Raw genomic sequence first — 18806 nt, 5'->3', positions numbered from 1 at the left:
GCAAGATGATAATAATAATAATAATAATCATAATAATAATAATTTGGAAAATCATAATTTAAAAAATAATTCTAATAATTTTGTTAAATCGGTCTCAACTTCTTCAGTTAATAATAGTTATTTAGCTTTTGCAAAACCGGGAAAATTTGATGGTTCTCAGACGTGGGAATCTTATTTCCGTCAATTTGAGACAATCGCTCGTCTACATAAGTGGACAAATGAAGTTAAAGCATCGATTTTAGTGTCCTGTTCAAAGGACAAAGCTCAAGTTATTTTAGAAAATTTGAGTTGAGAAGTCAATCAAGTGTTGATTATTGCAGAGTCTATAAAATGCCATTTTAAGCAACATTATTATGCATTTAAAATTCGTAAATATACAAACAAATACAAATGTTTGACGTGGAATGAAGTGAGAACTACTTTTGTTATGAATAAGTTACGTAGTGGTAATGAAAACGAATATACATGTATGTAAGCGTTGGTTATAAAATTATATTGTACGTATAAGTTACTATATTTGCATTTGTTTATCATTATATTGAAAGTTTAATTGTATACTTTTTTGTAATAAATAAACCATCAATTGCACTAATTACTGTTTTTTAAATGACAATAATTGATAAATATAAGTTACCTTTGGATTTATGTTTGCATGCGAATTCTCATCTTATAAAAAATTCTACATGAAACTATATAAAAATCAGCAATTCTTGAAATTTTCTTTATAATAAATGTAGCAGTAAGCACTGAATAAATTAGTACCATTTAAAGATGTCCATGATTTTTGAACAGATAATTGCTAAGTATCAATAATAAAAATAGAAGGATGTATTACACTGCTGTACATACAGGAGTACATATAGGTACATCGTATATATGTTTTCAGTTAGGATAAATCAGCAAAAATCAGTGCCAATCAGTCACTTCCTGATAATTTGCAGTGGTTTGCAATGATTTACTTTGACTAATCATACACATACACCGTATATATATATACACGGAAAAAATTACCTAGGGTAGTAAAGTAAAAACATCTGAATGTATGAAATAATCCTTTGATGTAGGTATAATTATATTTAATTGATGTATCGAATAGAAAGTAAATTTCTAAATTTAAAATTTTTTTTCTAGAAATTTATACCAGCCTGCATAGAACTTTACTACTTTTTTGGTAATTTTTACCAGCTATCTTTAAATCTTACTAATTTACGTAATGCCTACTACTACATTTATTACAACGACTTTTTCAAGGAATAATTATTTTTATATAGTTTTATATAAAATTTTCATGATTTTAGCAAAGGATTTTCTTTAGTTGCAAAACAAATTATCAAAAATCCCATCATGAAATATAAAAATAATTCACGTTTTGTTATGCCACACCATGTTATTATTAAAAAAAAATTTTATATAATTTGACTCTTTTCTAATAAACTTCAAAGTACAATACTCAATAAATAAAGTTAACGGTAAACGATTTCTTTAGAGAATTATTATATTTATGAGTAGCTTCTACAATTTTATTGTGCTCTATAAGAATTTTTCTGTATTTATAATCGAAAAAAAAAAATTATCTGAACAAATAAAATCAACAATACACTATTTCTTTTAAGAATTATAATATTTATGAGTAACTCCTACAATTTTATAGTGCTACCGAGTAAACACTGAATAGAACTGTAATTCTTATCCTTACCCTTATCTACTAAGGCCTTCAACGTTCTGGAGTAATGGATGTAACAGTATAATAATAATTGCCATAAAAAGTTGGAAACATTTATAATTGCAAAGAAGCATTCAATTTGAACCTAAACATGTTGAAGAAATAATATATTTTACAATAAAACATGAATTTTATTGATATTATAATAGCGCACAACCTGTCCTCTCTAGTTTAAATGTATGCAATATTACAGTATTATTATTATATTCACGCCAACAGATGTAACAATAAAGAAATTAAGGAATATATTAATGCTTAACTTCTGATTGAAATAGGCTTGACGTGTAAAGAATGTAAAGTAAATTTTACTGTATAGGCCCAATGTCCATATTTTTACTCGCTTGTCTTATAACTACTACTAAAATTCCAGTTGGTCGCCCTCTATTTTTCTCTCCATGTATCTATAGATGTATTGACAAACGACAGAATTTGTTTATAGCAACCTGGGACTGGTTTGTTTATTAACTTCCCAGTGGGAAGTTATAGTAATGGGTCCGATTTTGCGAATCCCGAATTTTGACATATCTCCATGTTTTAAGGTCCCCAGAGTCGAATACGATCGTTTTCCAGTGGACGTCTGTATGTGTGTATGTACGTATGTGCGTTCGGAATTATTTTTCGCCTCGATTATCTCGAGAACAAAAAATGATATCGATGTGGGACCAATTGCATTCGACGCGTAATTATGTAATTTCGAACTGATTAGATTTTTAACATGATCGGTTGAGGCATTTTTTTTGCAGAACCAGAAAACTAGCAAAAATGGAAAATGACCTGAATTTCTCAATTTATAAATTATACCATTTTTTAGACAAAATTTTAACATCTTTAAAGAAATATGAATGTTAAATGATTAAAATACTTGTATAAAAATATGGTGACAATAATTCATCGAAAAAAAAAATTTTCAAAAACAAAATCAGCAATGAAAGAATTTTAAACTCGTGTCAGGACTGAGAAAACAGCATTAAAGACGCTATAATAGTCAATAATAATTGTCAATAATATGGAATTGTGTCCATAACAATTGAACATTGCTACTAACAAATGATTATTAATCATAGTAATATTTAAATAATAAGTTTTAAATTGTTATAAAAAATAAAAATAGGGACCCTTTCTATATATATAAGCACTTTGAACGCATAATTTTTTCTTTTACTAAAAAAAATGTTACCAACCGTATGACATAAATAAAAACATATTTTTTTCGTGTATAACAATCAAATTTGTTGTAAATAATGAAAAAAAGGATCTATGAGGTATATTCGAATTCTTCTAACGCACAATTTTTTCTTTTACTGAAATGAAGTAACTAACCATATCAAATGAATAAAAACACATTCATTTTGTCTATAACAATTCCATTTGTCATAAAGAATGAAAACGGGTTCTATTCGAATTGTTTTTTCATTTCTTCCACTGGGAAGTTGGTCGTGTGGACCTTTCGGGTCGCACCCAGATCACTGCAGAGCACTGATATTTGTAATTTGTGACTAACAAGGTGGTCACCGTTGATTTAATTGAGGTTTCTCTATAATAATCTACGTCGGAAATGATGAATCATGTATTTTTTCTCTTCGGTGGACAAACGTTTTGGAGGGGTAAAAATCACCCCCAAAGTTGACACCCTATAAAAGTGATTTTTAATTTTCATATATTTCTAATCGAAATTTTTCAAAACGACCTTATACGTTAAAAACAACATAGACATATTTTAATCATTTACAAAATTGTAACATTATTTTTTTGCATTCATCTTCAATACTGTAGTGAATGGATATTTTCGCATCTTGTATTAATTTTAATTTTAGTTAATAGTCATTATTTTGTATGTGTATAAAATCGTGTGCTTGAAATAAAAATATCATTTTCTTTTATTAAAAAAATTGTGTAACACTCAATAGTTGAGAATGACTGTAACTTTCTAACGTTATTCGGTTACTTTTAACAATATGCGGAAATATAATTGAAGAGTCACTTTTAACAAATATCATTGAATGCAATACTCATCGTATTGTTTCTTGTAAAATTAACAAATTCATATTATCAGAAATGATCAAAGATCGTAAAATATCAAAACAAACATCAGAAGTGTTCGTTAACGATGTAAAATCGAAAATTCAATCATATGGTTTAGACAACATATATAATCCAGATCAAAGTAGCTTTTAATTAGAAGTATATTTATGAAGGACTTTAAATTCAGAAACAGGGAAAGTAATAGAGTCCACAGTTCAATCAGTTTCTTCGATAACTCACAGTTATATTATGCAACTGACTATATGAGCTGATGAACAACTCCCTACTTCCTTTTTTCTTGTGTTAAAAAATTTAATTCAAATATTGTATTATATGCTATTTTCTGGTAGTTTATATACTAATTTTTTTTAAAACACTGTATTATCTGGTTAAAGGATGTATCTTTTCCGAATGTCAAGAAAAAAAGTTTAATTTTGATTGATTCGTGGACTGGACATTGTACTAAAGCTGTCACGTCTGCCAAACCACCGGATAAAGAAATTGAGATAATGATTATTCCTAAAGGGGCTACTGGACAAATTCAACCATTAGATGTTTTTGGGTGTAGAATATAGAAAAACTTTGTAAGACATTTTTGAGACAGTGTCTTATCACGAGGAGATGATTTAAATTTACACTTGAGAAATTATATTATTAAATTGCAATCACTGACTCACAATCAACTCTCGTCTTCGGGATACAAAAATCTTATTTGTTAATAATGGTTTAAAAGTAGTTATAAATTTTTTTAACCAGATAAATTTGCAAATCCAGTCGATTTTGCATTTGGAGATAACTGTAAGTGTCATTGTGAAATTCTAGGATGTAAAAATACTACAATCATCCGTTGTGCATGGTGTAAAAAATCATTGTGTCTTGAACATTTCTACAATGATTATCATGTATGTAATACGTACAATAAATGAATTATTCATCTTCTTCATTTTGATACAACTCTGGGCAAAAAGGGAATATGTTTTTCATCGATTATGATGTTATTTCGAAAATTGCAAAGACGCGTTTCTCGTAATTTTTTATGCTCTTCCGATTGAAATTGGTCCCATTAGAAAATAATTGAAAGTTTTCAAGTAACAGATTTTCTGTTTTTTTTAATACAAAAATTGAAGTGTATCCGCAAGTTTCACAAATATGTGAATAAAGATTTTGGAAAATTTCGATTGGAAATATATGAAAATTAAAAATCACTTTTATAGGGTGTCAACTTTGGGGGTGATTTTCGTCCCTCCAAAACGTTTGTCCACCGAAAAGAAAAAATACATGATTCATCATTTCTGACGTAGATTATTATATAGAAATCTCAATTAAATCAACGGTTACCACCTCGCGAGGTTTCCTTGTAAGACTATCACAAATGAAACGTCATATCTTCGATTCTTTATTTGAATCGATCATTTAAATAAGCTTTCATCTTTTAGTATCTGTTGTCCTCATCTTATATTTACCATGCGGCGCTAGAAGTGGTTCATCTCGCATTTAATACGTGATTGTAATAGTTGTAAACTAGTTACAACAAATTGGAAGAAGGCGAATACATCAGGGAGAGAAAAATTTACGAATTACCGAAAGGAAGATATAGTGTCCGGAGAAGATCTTATTGCTTTGAAGATGCAGGGCATGTTGAGAAATTTTATTAAAGAGATAAGAATTTTAATTAATAATAATAATAATCTTAATGAGATGGTTTTATTTTGAGAAATTAAAGAATTACTGCACAACCGACATTCAAGTTCTTAAGGCAATTTCTAAATAATTGTATACCTAATTTTACTCCAATTTCCCTGATTTCTAGCACAAACTACTATCGAGTTCAAAAGTAAAGTCCTCTGACTTGAAAGGGTGTAGGTAGGACAAAAAAAAGATAGTGTAAAAAAAAAATTTTGACTTATGGGAAATACAATTCTACACATCGTGTCCAAATTTCGTAGCGCTAAAAAATTTATTCCACAAGTTATAGGAGTTAAAAGAGAAAAAAATGATGATTTTTGGGCAAGTTTTTTAAACCTTCAACTTTGATTGTTCATAACAATTGAAGGAGTCAAGATAGAATGTTGCCGATTTTTTTCTAAACACTTCAGACGTTTGGGGAAAAGATAAGCCCGGAAAAATTAAAAAAATAATAATAAATAATTGAGATAATTAATAGAGAAGTGATTAGCAGTATCTCAGCTAAAAATAAAGATAGAAGAACGACACAAGATTTGTTTTATTCATAATAAGACAATGAATAACAAGATATATATGCAAAGTATAAAGAAAGAAAATTTGCAAAAATACAACAATTTAAAAATTTATAGCAAGTGTTTATGACGTCGATAAGGATTACTACCGGACAGTCATAAACCTTTTCTTCTCAAGTGTGTGCATAAGATCAGATGAACAACCATATTGTTAACAAAAAAAACTTATTTTAGTATGAAAAACAAGGGAACTTTTTGTTTGTTAATTACAGAATCATGACAATAAAAATTTCCTGCATTCTCAATAACAATATTGACTTTATATTATAAATATTAAGTAAGTTTTTTTCTTAATTCTTTTTAAAATAGCATTTTTAAACATAACATCATTTCTTGCACTTCTAAAATTTATAACTTTCTTATTTAAGAAAATTAAAAAATTAAAAACGGCAGAGTTATGAAAAAATATATGATCTTTTATTAGATATCATTAAAAATATTAATTAAGCATAACAAAATCAGTAGGCAATTATAAGAGCGTCAACCGAGAGCAAAAGGCCCATTTTACATCATTCTTTTAATTTCAAAAATTTATAACTTTTTTATTTGTAAAAATTAAGGAATAAAAATTGGTAGGCGTATAGACAAATTCATAATCTTTCATATGAAACCATGAAAAAAATATTAATTGAGCGTATCAAAGTCAGTGGGCAATTATGAGAGCGTCAACCGAGAGAAAAAGGCTTCTTTAACATCATTTTTTGCTCTTCTAAAATTTATAACTTTTTTATTTATACTTTTTTACTCGTGAAAAGCAGTTCATTGTAGACGCGAGGTTTTATTTTGACAGAGAACAAGAGTCCATCTGATGTCACCAGGGTTGTTCAACGAACAGCAGAATGTCTTAATATTTCTGAGCACAGTGTCACATGAATTTATAGTGAATTCCGAAGAAACGGTACTGTCAGCGTTGCAAAGAAAACTGGGAGACCACCAATCGTTTTCGATGAATTTATGCAGGGACTAGTGCGTCGTAAAATTCACGATTTTTACGTAAGGAAGAAATTTCCTACAGCAGCCGCATTGTACGAAATTCTTTTCAACGATGTTCCAAATTTGCCGGAATTCACTTTATCCACGCTCAAAGGTGGATGAAAAAATTGAATTTCAGCTACGTGAAACTGTCAAAAAAACCAGTGTGGATGGAAAGCTCGCAAATTTTAGCTCAGCGAGATGAATTTTTGCGGAAAATAAAATTTTTCCGTGAAAATGATCACAAAATTTTCTACACAGATGAAACATGGTGTGGAGCTAATCATTCTCGGAAATACGGATGGGTCGAGAACCTTGGGTCCAATATTGAAAAAGATAATTTTGACATCTACAGAGAGCGGGTGCAAGAAATCGATGGCCAACGTGGAGGATTTGTCACGCCTTCTGAATCCGACAAACGCGTGATAATCCTCCATATCGGGAAATGTTTCATTGGAAAAACAGGATCAGCGGACTACCACGATGAGATGAATGCACATCATTTCGAAGAGTGGTTTATATCAGTTTTGGAAAAACTTCCACCAAAATCTGTGATAGTGCTCGATCAAGCCGCCTATCACACGATGCTTCACCCGGATTATCGTAGCCCAATAACAGCATGGCGAAAAGGTGATATCGTAAAATGGCTCAAAAAACGCAATGTGGCCATTCCCGAAGATACAGAGAATTTTGGAGATCTCTCGAAAAATGAGCTGCTTGAACTGTCGGGTCAACATTTTTCCCAACGAATGTACAAGTTGGACCAAATTGCGCAATCACTTCGTAACGGCGAAGTGAAACTGTTGTGGTTACCAGTGGCACATTGCGAATACAATGCCATAGAACTTGTATGGGCATATGTAAAAAACCACGTGGCTAAAAAAAACAAAACATTTAAAATCAATGACGTGCACAAACTTTGTGAGGAAGCCATGATGAATGTGCCAGAAACGTTATGGCCAAAATGTGTTGAGCACGTTGAAAAAGAAGAAGATAAGGCCCGAAAGCGTGAATCGGGGTTAGCAGCAACGAATTCATGATCAACCGTGAATCAGACACCGACAGTGAGAGTGAAGACAGTGTTAAGGACTGAGGATGAAAATTTACATTGGAACTGAATGTGTTACTGTTCTTAAACATTTTTAATGGTATCCAATAAAAGATTATGTATTTAAATATAACTCTGCCAATTTTGATTTTTTAATTTTCATAAATAAAGAAGTTATAATTTTACAACTTGAAAAATGATGTTAAAAAAGCCTTTTGCTCTCATAATTGCCCACTCACTTTGTTATTGGAAATTGACATTTTTAATGGTATCTAATAAAAGACTGTATATTTTTTCATAACTTTGTCAATTTTTATAAATAAAAAAGTTATGAATTTTAGAATTGCAAAAAATGATGTAAAATGGGCCTTTTGCTCTCAGTTGACGCTCTCATAATTGCCCACTAACTTTGTCACTTTCAATTAATGTTTCAAATGATATCCAATGAAAGATTATGCATTTGTATATACCTCTGCCAATTTTTATCCCTTAATCCCTATAAATAAAGAAGTTATAAATTTTAGAAGAGCAAAAAATGATGTAAAATGGGCTTTTTGCTCTCGGTTGACGCTCTCATTGACTCCTTCAATTGTTATTAACAATCAAAGTTGGATGTGTAGAATTGTATTTCCCACAAGTCAAAATTTTTTTTTTACACTATCCTTTTTTTTGTCCTACCTACACCCTTTCAAGTCAGAGGACTATACTTTTGAACTCGATAGTAGTTTGTGCCAGAAATCAGGAAAATTGGAGTAAAATTAGGTATACAATTATTTAGAAATTGCCTTAAGAACTTGAATGTCGGTTGTGCAGTAAAATTGGCCACAATTCACTGACTTAGTAGAATACAAAGCTTACTTATTCACACAATTTATCAAATGTACATCTAGTGAAGCAATTGGATATCGGTTTAATCCATACCATAACCACTACATTATACTTATAGATTTAAGTTTATCGTTAACAACAAATTGAGCAATTTATTAACATCCAGGTTCCACTATAAAATTTTATCATAAGCCTAGTGAAGTGGGCAGGTAACAGCTAGTTTATAATAATGCTCTTTTGTTATATCTATTCGAAAATTAATTGTTTTCGCATTCAATCATCTAAAATATTATTTCATTCATGATTCCTAATAAAATCCATTAAAATCGGTATGTACCACGCAAAAAACACTTCCTACTATTTATAGCAGTATTATTTTGTTATGACTATTTCACAAAGAATTATTTCCTCATGCAATTGTTGACATTTTTATATTAATAATTCCTAAAAAAAGTTCATTTAAATCGAGATGTAACACGCGTGAAACATTCTTAATTATTGTGAAGATGGATGTTTCTTGGTTAGGCAAGAGAGAAGAAAACATTACAAGGTTAACGTAAAAGAGAGTAATAACAATACGTAAGGCACGAAAGAGAGCACTGTAGGGACCCCAACGTGAAAGTAAGTGACAAAAGATACATTGAGTAAGAGAGAACACATGATAGAGCGCTCGATAGTAAAGTGAAATATCACTGTTAGGGGCGTGGCTCATTTATAACTCTGTCAATAATTAACGAAAAATTCTCGTTTAACGTTCAATTGGAAGCTCATGGTTTAAGATAACTGCCTATTAAATATGAAAACATAATATGTAGCAATTATAAAGATGTTTGCGTAGAAAGACGCATTGATGACGTCACACAAAATTTTTCATGTATAGAGTAGTCTGTATCTCCTGCTACTCTAGATAAGAGTAAAGTCTAACGATATTTTTTATGTAAAATTGAAAGACCTTTCATTGTTATAAGCAAAAAAAAAAACACAGAAGGAACACTCTTTTCTTGGTGTTTGTTATTATTTTATAGCTGAACTATAATAGGTACACCCTAATAATAAATAACTTTATTGTTGGACGGATAAACCGTTGAATTTTTACTAAAGAAGCTGAATATAAGAGGGAAGATTAAATTAATAAATTATTTCATAATTCTGAGCCTAAACGGATGTGCCAATATTCCAGTCATGCCTAATTGAAAAGTCTATTGAACATTGATCGATTTTGTTGAATTTTTACTGAAGAAGTTGAATATAAAGGGAAATTTCCCTTTATTGAAAATTGAAAAATGTATGATCCTATAATTAAAAAATTGTTTAAAACAGTGAATAAACGCGAATTATTCTTCGCATCATGTCTCGATTACCAATGCGTTGTTTGCGAGATATGTAATTTACAATATGCCAAAAACTGTTAAATTTTTATAAACAAAAAAACACATTTATTAATTCAATCTTAAAAAATAATTGATAATTGAAAAAAATGATAATAAAAATAATTAATTATTAATTTATCTTGAAAATAATTAAAGTCAATTCAATGCCACAAACACTTTTTTTGAATTTTTTAATTATAGGATCATACATTTTTACATTTTTAAATTAAAACAAAAAGTCAATGCTCTTTAGAAGTACACAATAACTTATCAATTTAATCTTCCCTTTTATGTTCAACTTCTTTAGTAAAAATTCAACAGTTTATTAGTCCAACAATAAAGTTATTCAAAGTGGGCATATTAATTTTTATTTAAAATTGCTCTGTCTAAGACTTTAGTCATGGAATATTGAAGAAAAAATGTAAATATGAAACTTTATAAAAAAAAAAAACTCTCAGTCGGAAATTACTCGGAGGGTATCGGTCTGATTCTTAAGGTATGGACCAGGGATTAATGCAATTGGGTATGCACTGCAAATCTCGATTTTTAAACACGTGTTGTTTTTATACATCTAAGTATGTTCAAAATGCCGTCGTTCATTTAGTTAGCATTGTCGTAATTTCTTACGCGTTTCCATGTGTGATAGAAATAACTATAATGTTAATCAAATGGGTTTTGAGCACTCTTAGATGTGTCAAAAGAGCATGGCTAGCAATCGAGACTTGCAGGGTAGATGTAAAAATCTAAGAAAACTTTTGTATGTCGAATTTCAAGACCTTTGATTTCTGTTTAATACTCTTCTTTGACTGCAATAGTTGTCGAGAAAATTACAAAGAACTAATTTTCAATGACTCTTCTTTATACAACAACCTTTGTTATAAAAATTGGCGAAATGACAAGAGTATGTTAATTTTATGGCATTCAAATCTTGGCAGTAGTTGAGTAATTGTGATCCAGCACTTATTATATAAATAAACACATAATTTAGTGGAAATTCGGCATGTATGAAGTAAAAGAAGTTAGCGCCACACAAGGAGTGAGAAAATCAGCAGGACTCTTGGAAACTTTTGTTAAGTACCACCTGATGTGTTCACTAGATTTGTGAATGTAATTCCAAATAAAGACGTATACTGTTTAATATACCTATCTATTGAAAGAGAAAATCGTGGTAGTAGTAGCAGTACTTTGTCGTCGTCTTATCTCGCCATTAAATTCCGGTATTTCGAAGAAGAACGATAAATTTATTATAAACTGGGTGGTCGAATTCTCCTTTTCCGACATGTATATAGACTGCTTTTTTGGCGACCGATTATGTGTATAGTCCAGTCAATGTGCAGCAAATAACCGGGTTATTAAAAAATCTCGTGGCACAATTCGAGATCAGGCTCACTTTATAGAGAAGAGGACACTGAATTTAATGAACCTATTTCTGGGCAAAAAAGCCAACCGTTCCACATTTTTTTAATTTTAAAATTAATTTGTCCGATGAATCCGTGTATTTTCTGTAATATCTCTTAAATGAAACGAAAATCAGGCTTACTTGACGGAAAATAAGTTTTTCCTTTCAGAGACATTCAATTTACCACACTGTCTTCATTTTGAATTTTATTTTTGAAATATTTGATCTCAAAAAGTTAAAAAAATCATTGACCGTGGCAGCCATTTTTGTTAATTACCACAAAATTTTATCGGCATTATCAATCGATTAAAAAACTGATAAAATCAGTAGATTAAAATACTGTAGTAACGATAAAATCGGTGATTATAGTTTTCCAAACGTTCTACTACTAAACACTCAAACTTTTTCAGATTTGCAGTATTAAAAACTTTAGTAACAAACTTATTTTTGATTTTGTAGATAAAGTATGAAAAATGAAAAAAAAAGTTATTGAAAAATTGTAAATTTTTGAATTTGTCATCAAAAGGTTACTCTATTTTGATCTCTATCTCTAATAATTTAGAAAAAAAAAATGATAAAAAAGACTTTAAAAGATGAAAAAAGTCACTTTTAGCATTTTCTACTTCCCATTAGGAAGTTATTGTAATTGGGTCAATTGATAAAATTTGTATTTTCATCAAATCTCCACATTTCAAGATATTTGCAAACATACTGACATATTTTCAATATGATGAGTGTGTGTACGTATATACGTATGTATGGATGCATGTATGTACGGACGTCAGCATTTCTTCCGTTTTCGATATCTTAAGAACGGACCGAGATATAAACTTGAACCAAAATTAATTTGAAAAATATTATTACAAAAAAGATCTGAGAGGAATCAAAGCAAATTTGGTTGAGCTGTTTTTTTCCTATATCACAATAAATAATAAAATAATGAAAAGATTAGCAATGTAAAATACTTTTGAGCCAAAAACTAAAAATTTTATTTGGAAATTAAGTTGATATTGACTAGACATTATTGCGCACAACCAAATAAGACTGTCAACAATTACACATTATTTATAACAATATGAATGTGTTATAAACAATTCAAAATTTTATTTATCGATTCACTAATGCGTATATCACAGAAATTTGAATGCTTTCAACAAAATAATATCATTGACGATAAGATATGACTTCCGACTATTACGCATTGTTGATAACAATTTGAATTTGCCATGAAAAATTACCAATGGAAAGTTTGTCGTGTTAGTATTGACACAGTATGCTCAGACCGTTTCTTTTATTTTTATTGTTGTTTTGCAGCTAAACTATACAAGGTAGAGATGAATACTTATAACCAAGAGTAGTATAAAGAACTCCTCCGCTAGTATGCATTAATTTCAAAAGATTTACTGTAGAGATTAACGAAAAGAGTATTTGTGCCAAATGTCATTATTTAAAAATGATTTTTACTTTTGTTTAACAACAAGTGAAATTTCGCAAAGTGCATTTTTTGACTTTTCACAGCTTACGCAGCAAGAACCTTTAATTTTTTCGAAAAAAAAGAGCTACCTTTTTTGTAAGAATCGAATTCTCTACAAAAAAAAGTCGACAAGAGCATATATTTATTTGTTATAGGTAAAAAGGTGCAGCGCTCTAAACGCGCACATCAAGACTAACCATTTTTGGCGTTCTGGTGAAATGTGCCGTTGAGCGTCTTCCAATTAATTAATTGAAAAAATATTTATTATCCTTTTAATAATTTCAAAAAATTATGGAATGTTCAGAATCGTCTTCTGCGTTTAAGTCTAGCTGTATGCATATTTTTTTAATTTCCTGCTTTTTTGATATAAAAGAGTCATTACAATTAATAATCTTCTGATATTACTAATTAGTCGTGATGTGTGCGTTTAGAGCGCTGCACCTTTTTACCTATAACAAATAAATATATGCTCTTGTCGACTTTTTTTTGTAGAGAATTCGATTCTTACCAAAAAGGTAGCTCTTTTTTTTCGAAAAAATTAAAGGTTCTTGCTGCGTAAGCTGTGAAAAGTCAAAAAATGCACTTTGCGAAATTTCACTTGTTGTTAAACAAAAGTAAAAATCATTTTTAAATAATGACATTTGGCACAAATACTCTTTTCGTTAATCTCTACAGTAAATCACCATAAAAAAATTTTTTCAATTGTCTTAAAATTAATTAATAAGGAATTCACACTGCTCTTGGACTATCAAGGACCTTCTTTATGTAAAATTAAATGATCTTTAACTTATAAGTTAACTTCTTTTCTGTATCCCACATAGTTCAGTTACAAAATGAAGATGAAAATGTTCAAAATTTCATCATTTATTTAGCACTGATAATCAACTTTCAGTCGTAACGCTCACCGTTGTAAAAAATTGTTGGATGAATTCTGTCTTGTTGAACATGTAACGAATACATATGGGTCCTCCACATAACGTTAATAAGAACTCCGATGATAAAAATTTTGCAATTCAAAAAATTTTCAATCTCAAGCACTTGATAATCATATTTAAAAGCACCACAGTCATTTTTTTTTACTCTTAATAATACACAGAATCATTGTTTAGCGAGTTTAATTTTTAATCAAGAGCCCCAACAAACAAAAACGGCTTGTTATAAATGATCTTGGAGTAGCTTTCGTTTGATCACAAATAGTAAATTTTTTCAAAGTGAATTGACTTACAATACTTTTGGTAATTGTATACAAACTTTAATTTGAAAAGAAAGAACATTTTTTAAGATAAGAGTTAATCATATAAAAAATTGTATCAGATGAAACATGTAGTTTGATGGATACTAAGAATCTGAACGACCTTTGGTCTCGCGAATCATTTCATCCCTTATTTTATCCCCTCTACAGTCGTAGAGCTTCTCGACGAGGTTACCACAAAACTTAAGATAACATCTCATATAGTATCTTTCTAACGATTTCTCTATCTAAACTTCTATATTATCTCATACCAAGAAGAAAATCATTCTTTTTAATCTGGCATGAAATTTGGGGGCTCGAAAGGAATTTGGTAAAATAAAAATCAATTAATTAAAAGAAATACCTATAGATTACTTTTAGTTTATAGAAGTATAATTTTCAAGAGAACGATTAATATTTAGAATCATATTTAATATTAAGAATGGTGCTTTAACTCTTTCAGTCATGCTTGTACATTAAGAATATTTTGATCATTTATGTTTTAGTAGAATATACTAATTATATTTTGGTTTAATTTATCTTTCATCATTTGTATTTTAGTGTAATTCAACAGATTGTCGCTATATATAGTCGCAATTACATGCTATAGCATAGATTTTAATTTAAAAATTCCGAAAGAGGTGATTGGTGACACAAACCACAAAGACGGAAAAAGTTAATATCAAGAAATTAATAAAACATTACGTAAACTAAACCAAGATCAACTTTTTGTTATTCATTCGAAAACTATAATGGATATAGAAAAAGATTCAAATGCAAATTGAAAAACATCAAATTCTAAACAAAAAATATCATAAAATTTTATTTTCTATCTCCTACAGTTTAGTTGCAAAATGATGATAAAGATACAAAAATTTTAAAAGTCAACGAAAAATCCGTCTTTAATTTTTATCGTGATTTTGCTGCTAAACTAAGAGAGATACAGAACAAAATTTAAATATAAAATCGATGATGATTTAATTTTAAATAAAAAAGGTTCCTAAATTTTGTTTACCATCTTGTATAGTTCGGCTGCAATGTAACCATAAAAATAGAAAAATTTGAAGAATTTAAAACTAATCACTTTTTTTCCTTTATTACTACTTCACGGCTAGAAATTCAAAGGCCTTTTTCATTCCAAACTCTTTTTCATATTTTTTACAGTTCACAAGATTTTTACAAAAAACTGGAATTGTTGTGCCTCCAAATCTTTTGAAAAACAAAGACGGAAAAAGAATGAGTAAAAGTAATATGCTCATTATGTAATCGAATAAAACTCATATCATTTTTCTTTGATATTTTTCTATTTGACTCTCTTTTTTTCTATCATTCTTTAGATATCTTATAGGTATCTCAAAACTGCGCATAAGATGTTTCTTACATATCCTTCAGTAGTTTTTCAAATATCTCTAAATGAAGATGTCTATTTACTGCTGGGTGGCATATATATTAATAGGAAAGGTCAACTTTTTACTCTCGTGGGAAAAGTCATTCTTGCAACATGCTATTTGATTATAACAACTATCATATTTACTTATCTGCGACGCCAGGAAATTCATATCAATGCAAATATAATGACCAATTTTTTCATTAAATTTGGTTCCTGGGGAGGTGGTAATGGATGTTCGAGGGAAATAATATTACTGCATCCCGCAGTGAGCTTAAGGTGCTCTAAGATACTAAGAATGGCTGTAATCGAATATAATAAATGCAGAAATGAGAGGAGTTATCATACATTACTTCGCCCAACGCATCTTCTTCTGTCTAGTTTATACTTAAGTCATGTTACTTGGGTAATAGAATTCTGTCTCTTACCCCTAAACATTTGATGGTTTATTCATGAAGACTGTCGCCAAGATAACAGTCCGATTCGTTTAATAAACGGTCTCAATATCCTTATACTACGTAAACCATATACACATCATGGCTTATATAATATTATTCAAGGATAAATTTTTCACCATGAGTTTAACTTAAATCTCTTGGTAGTTTAAGAGAAATTAAATTTATTCCATGTTTTATTGACATTAAAACATTTATTCATCCAGTTTTTCATTATGTTTTTAATAATAGTTATATCAAATATTATGTTATAAATAATTAATATAAAAAGAAACATTACAGAAAACTGTAGAATAGTGACATATTTTATTATTATTTTCTTAAAATCAGTGAGAAATACAAAAAAAATTTTCAATAAAAGTTTTAGATTTCACAATTTTATATGTATTATAATTGATTGTCCATTATTCTACTAATTTAAATATTAATGTAGCTCCAGTAATTATGTATTAATTAAATCATGAACAATTATAATACATTTTTAAGTTGACTGTATATAAGAGAAATTCATCCATACTTTCAAGAAAGATTTGAGCCTATCTTTATTTTAACGCTAACATTGCACTTCAGCTCACTTCAATCGTGTAAATACCTTTCTCTTTCAGGAAATAGATTAGGCCCTTCGAGACATTGTAGGGCATAACTTAATCATGAGTCACACTGCAACGCATTCCAAAATATAAATGTAATGTATAACGTATTATATATTTCAATTTCTTGATATTCAAGTTTTTTTCCATTTCCATAACCAGCATTGTTTTAACCTGCTCGTCAGCGATAAAGTGCGTTCATAAAATTTTAGATTGAAAGTAACACTTTAAGGGTGAAAATATCTTCAGAGCGGAAAGATAAGTTTAAAAGGCTAAATAATCTTTTCAGTGATTCTAGGATTGTTATAAATTTTCTATACAGACATTGAATTTATCTCGCGATTTTTGCTTTTTTAGATGAATCAATATTTTTATTTCAGATTTTTTTCAAACATTCTTAAAATAGTGAACCACTTTTTAACACTTCATTATCGAAATTCTTATTTTGTAGCTGAAGTATGAGAGATATAAAAACGCCTCAAAACAAAAAATATAGGTTTTCAAATCATCAAAGTGATTACAAAATGACAATAAAGACAGTAAAATGAGAAAAAATCTATTTTTATCGCTATTTTGCAGCTAATCTATACGAGATAAAGAATAAAGCTAAAGGACCGTTTTTATGTAAAATTAAATGATTTTGAAGTTTTCTTCGTATCTCTTATAAAAATCGAATAAACTTACTTTCATCTTCTTGTAAAAGATCTGGACTATATACACCAGTTGCGTGAAGTTTAAGATATCCCAAGTGTCGAGCAAGATATTTTCCTCCAGGGATTTTTTGCCATTCTTTTGACGAAACTTCTAAAAGCTCCTTTCCATTTAATGGTAATTGATCTGGTAATGGCAAGGGGTCAATAGCAAATGTTTTTGAACACCAAGTCACCCACGAAGCGATATGGTGAGCATTCCATTCTGAAGGATCTGGGAAAACAGATTATTGATATTCTTAATAATGATAAGTTGTGACGTGAGTGTGATGTTAAAGTTACAAAAAAAGCTTGGAACAAAAGTTGAAGATCTTCGAATTTTCTACAAAAAAGGTCATTCAATCCTTTAATCCTTTATCTCTTATAGTTGAGCTGAAAAATGACATTAAGTATGGAAAATTATTGATTATTGCGAAAAATTAATTTTTAATATATTTTTTTTTTACAATTATTGTAATTTCATTGCTAAAAGTCATTAAAATTTTTTATGCAAAGTTAAAAGACCTTTAAATTTTTTTTTCCATGTTCTAAATAGTTTAGTATTAAATTGACAGTAAAAGAGAACGAATGTTCAAAATCAAATTTCCAATTGTTATTGTCATTTTACAGCTAAACTATGTAGATTAGGGGTCACAGTGTGAAAACTTTTTTTGTAAACAATTTGATGACAATTGATTTCTGTTTAAAATATTTTTTAATATATCCCGCAGTTTATAAGATAATCGTGTATAACTAAGGTTAAAGTACTCTTTCATATAGCTGTTTTTATTACCAATCGAAACTGTTGCAAAACATAAAATGAGTACTCAGAAAATGATTTACAAAATTATATTTCAATTCTACTCGAGTCAAGCAAGTAAAAAATAATACAAGTTGCCTTACTTGATGGCACCATGACTTGTGTATTTGTATCCAGATCTTCATTATGATGATATTCATGTATTTCTGTGAAAACTTCCATTATTTAAAAACAGTGAAATTTCATTGCATCTTAAATATAATTTAACTACACTTGAAAAAAATTAATTTTTGAGTATCCGTTTTGAGGCTGAAGATTTAACAACGTCCAAAAAATCGGTGAAAATTGATTATTTTCATGCATTTTTTGGTGAACACAGTATCTGTCGATGATCCTCAAATGGAGAGGAAAGAACACTGAATCCAGATACTACGTAAAACATGTTTGAAAGTAAGCGATGATTCACAGACATAAGAAATCAGTGACTCGATGAGTTCTTAGTAATTTAATCTTTTATTTTTTAATTCTCTTTAACATACAGCAACTAAATTGTCTCAATACTGATACGAAAAAATTATTAAAATTTAAAAAAAAGTGTAC

The 18806-nt window shown here is 29.2% G+C and overlaps 1 protein-coding gene across 2 annotated transcripts in view; it reads right to left on the bottom strand.

The window, feature by feature from the left end:
• LOC118070045 (ETS domain-containing transcription factor ets-5-like) overlaps window positions 1-18605 on the bottom strand; it is a 57338-nt gene extending 38733 nt beyond the window's left edge. For both annotated transcript variants that reach the window (XM_035088460.1, XM_035088461.1), the window contains exons 1-2: window positions 18350-18605; window positions 17442-17681 (exon numbers count right to left, since the gene is read on the bottom strand). In XM_035088460.1, the coding sequence (XP_034944351.1) occupies window positions 17442-17681; window positions 18350-18428 (319 nt within the window). In that variant the 5' untranslated portion in view covers window positions 18429-18605. The remainder of the gene's footprint in view (window positions 1-17441; window positions 17682-18349) is intronic.
• Window positions 18606-18806: the final 201 nt, after the last annotated feature.

This window comes from Chelonus insularis, unplaced genomic scaffold (assembly GCF_013357705.1).
Source record: "Chelonus insularis isolate UGA/USDA-ARS -01 unplaced genomic scaffold, ASM1335770v1 contig_50_pilon, whole genome shotgun sequence".
NCBI classification, from domain to species: Eukaryota; Metazoa; Arthropoda; class Insecta; order Hymenoptera; family Braconidae; genus Chelonus; species Chelonus insularis.
This window is presented reverse-complemented; position numbering and strand designations above follow the sequence as displayed.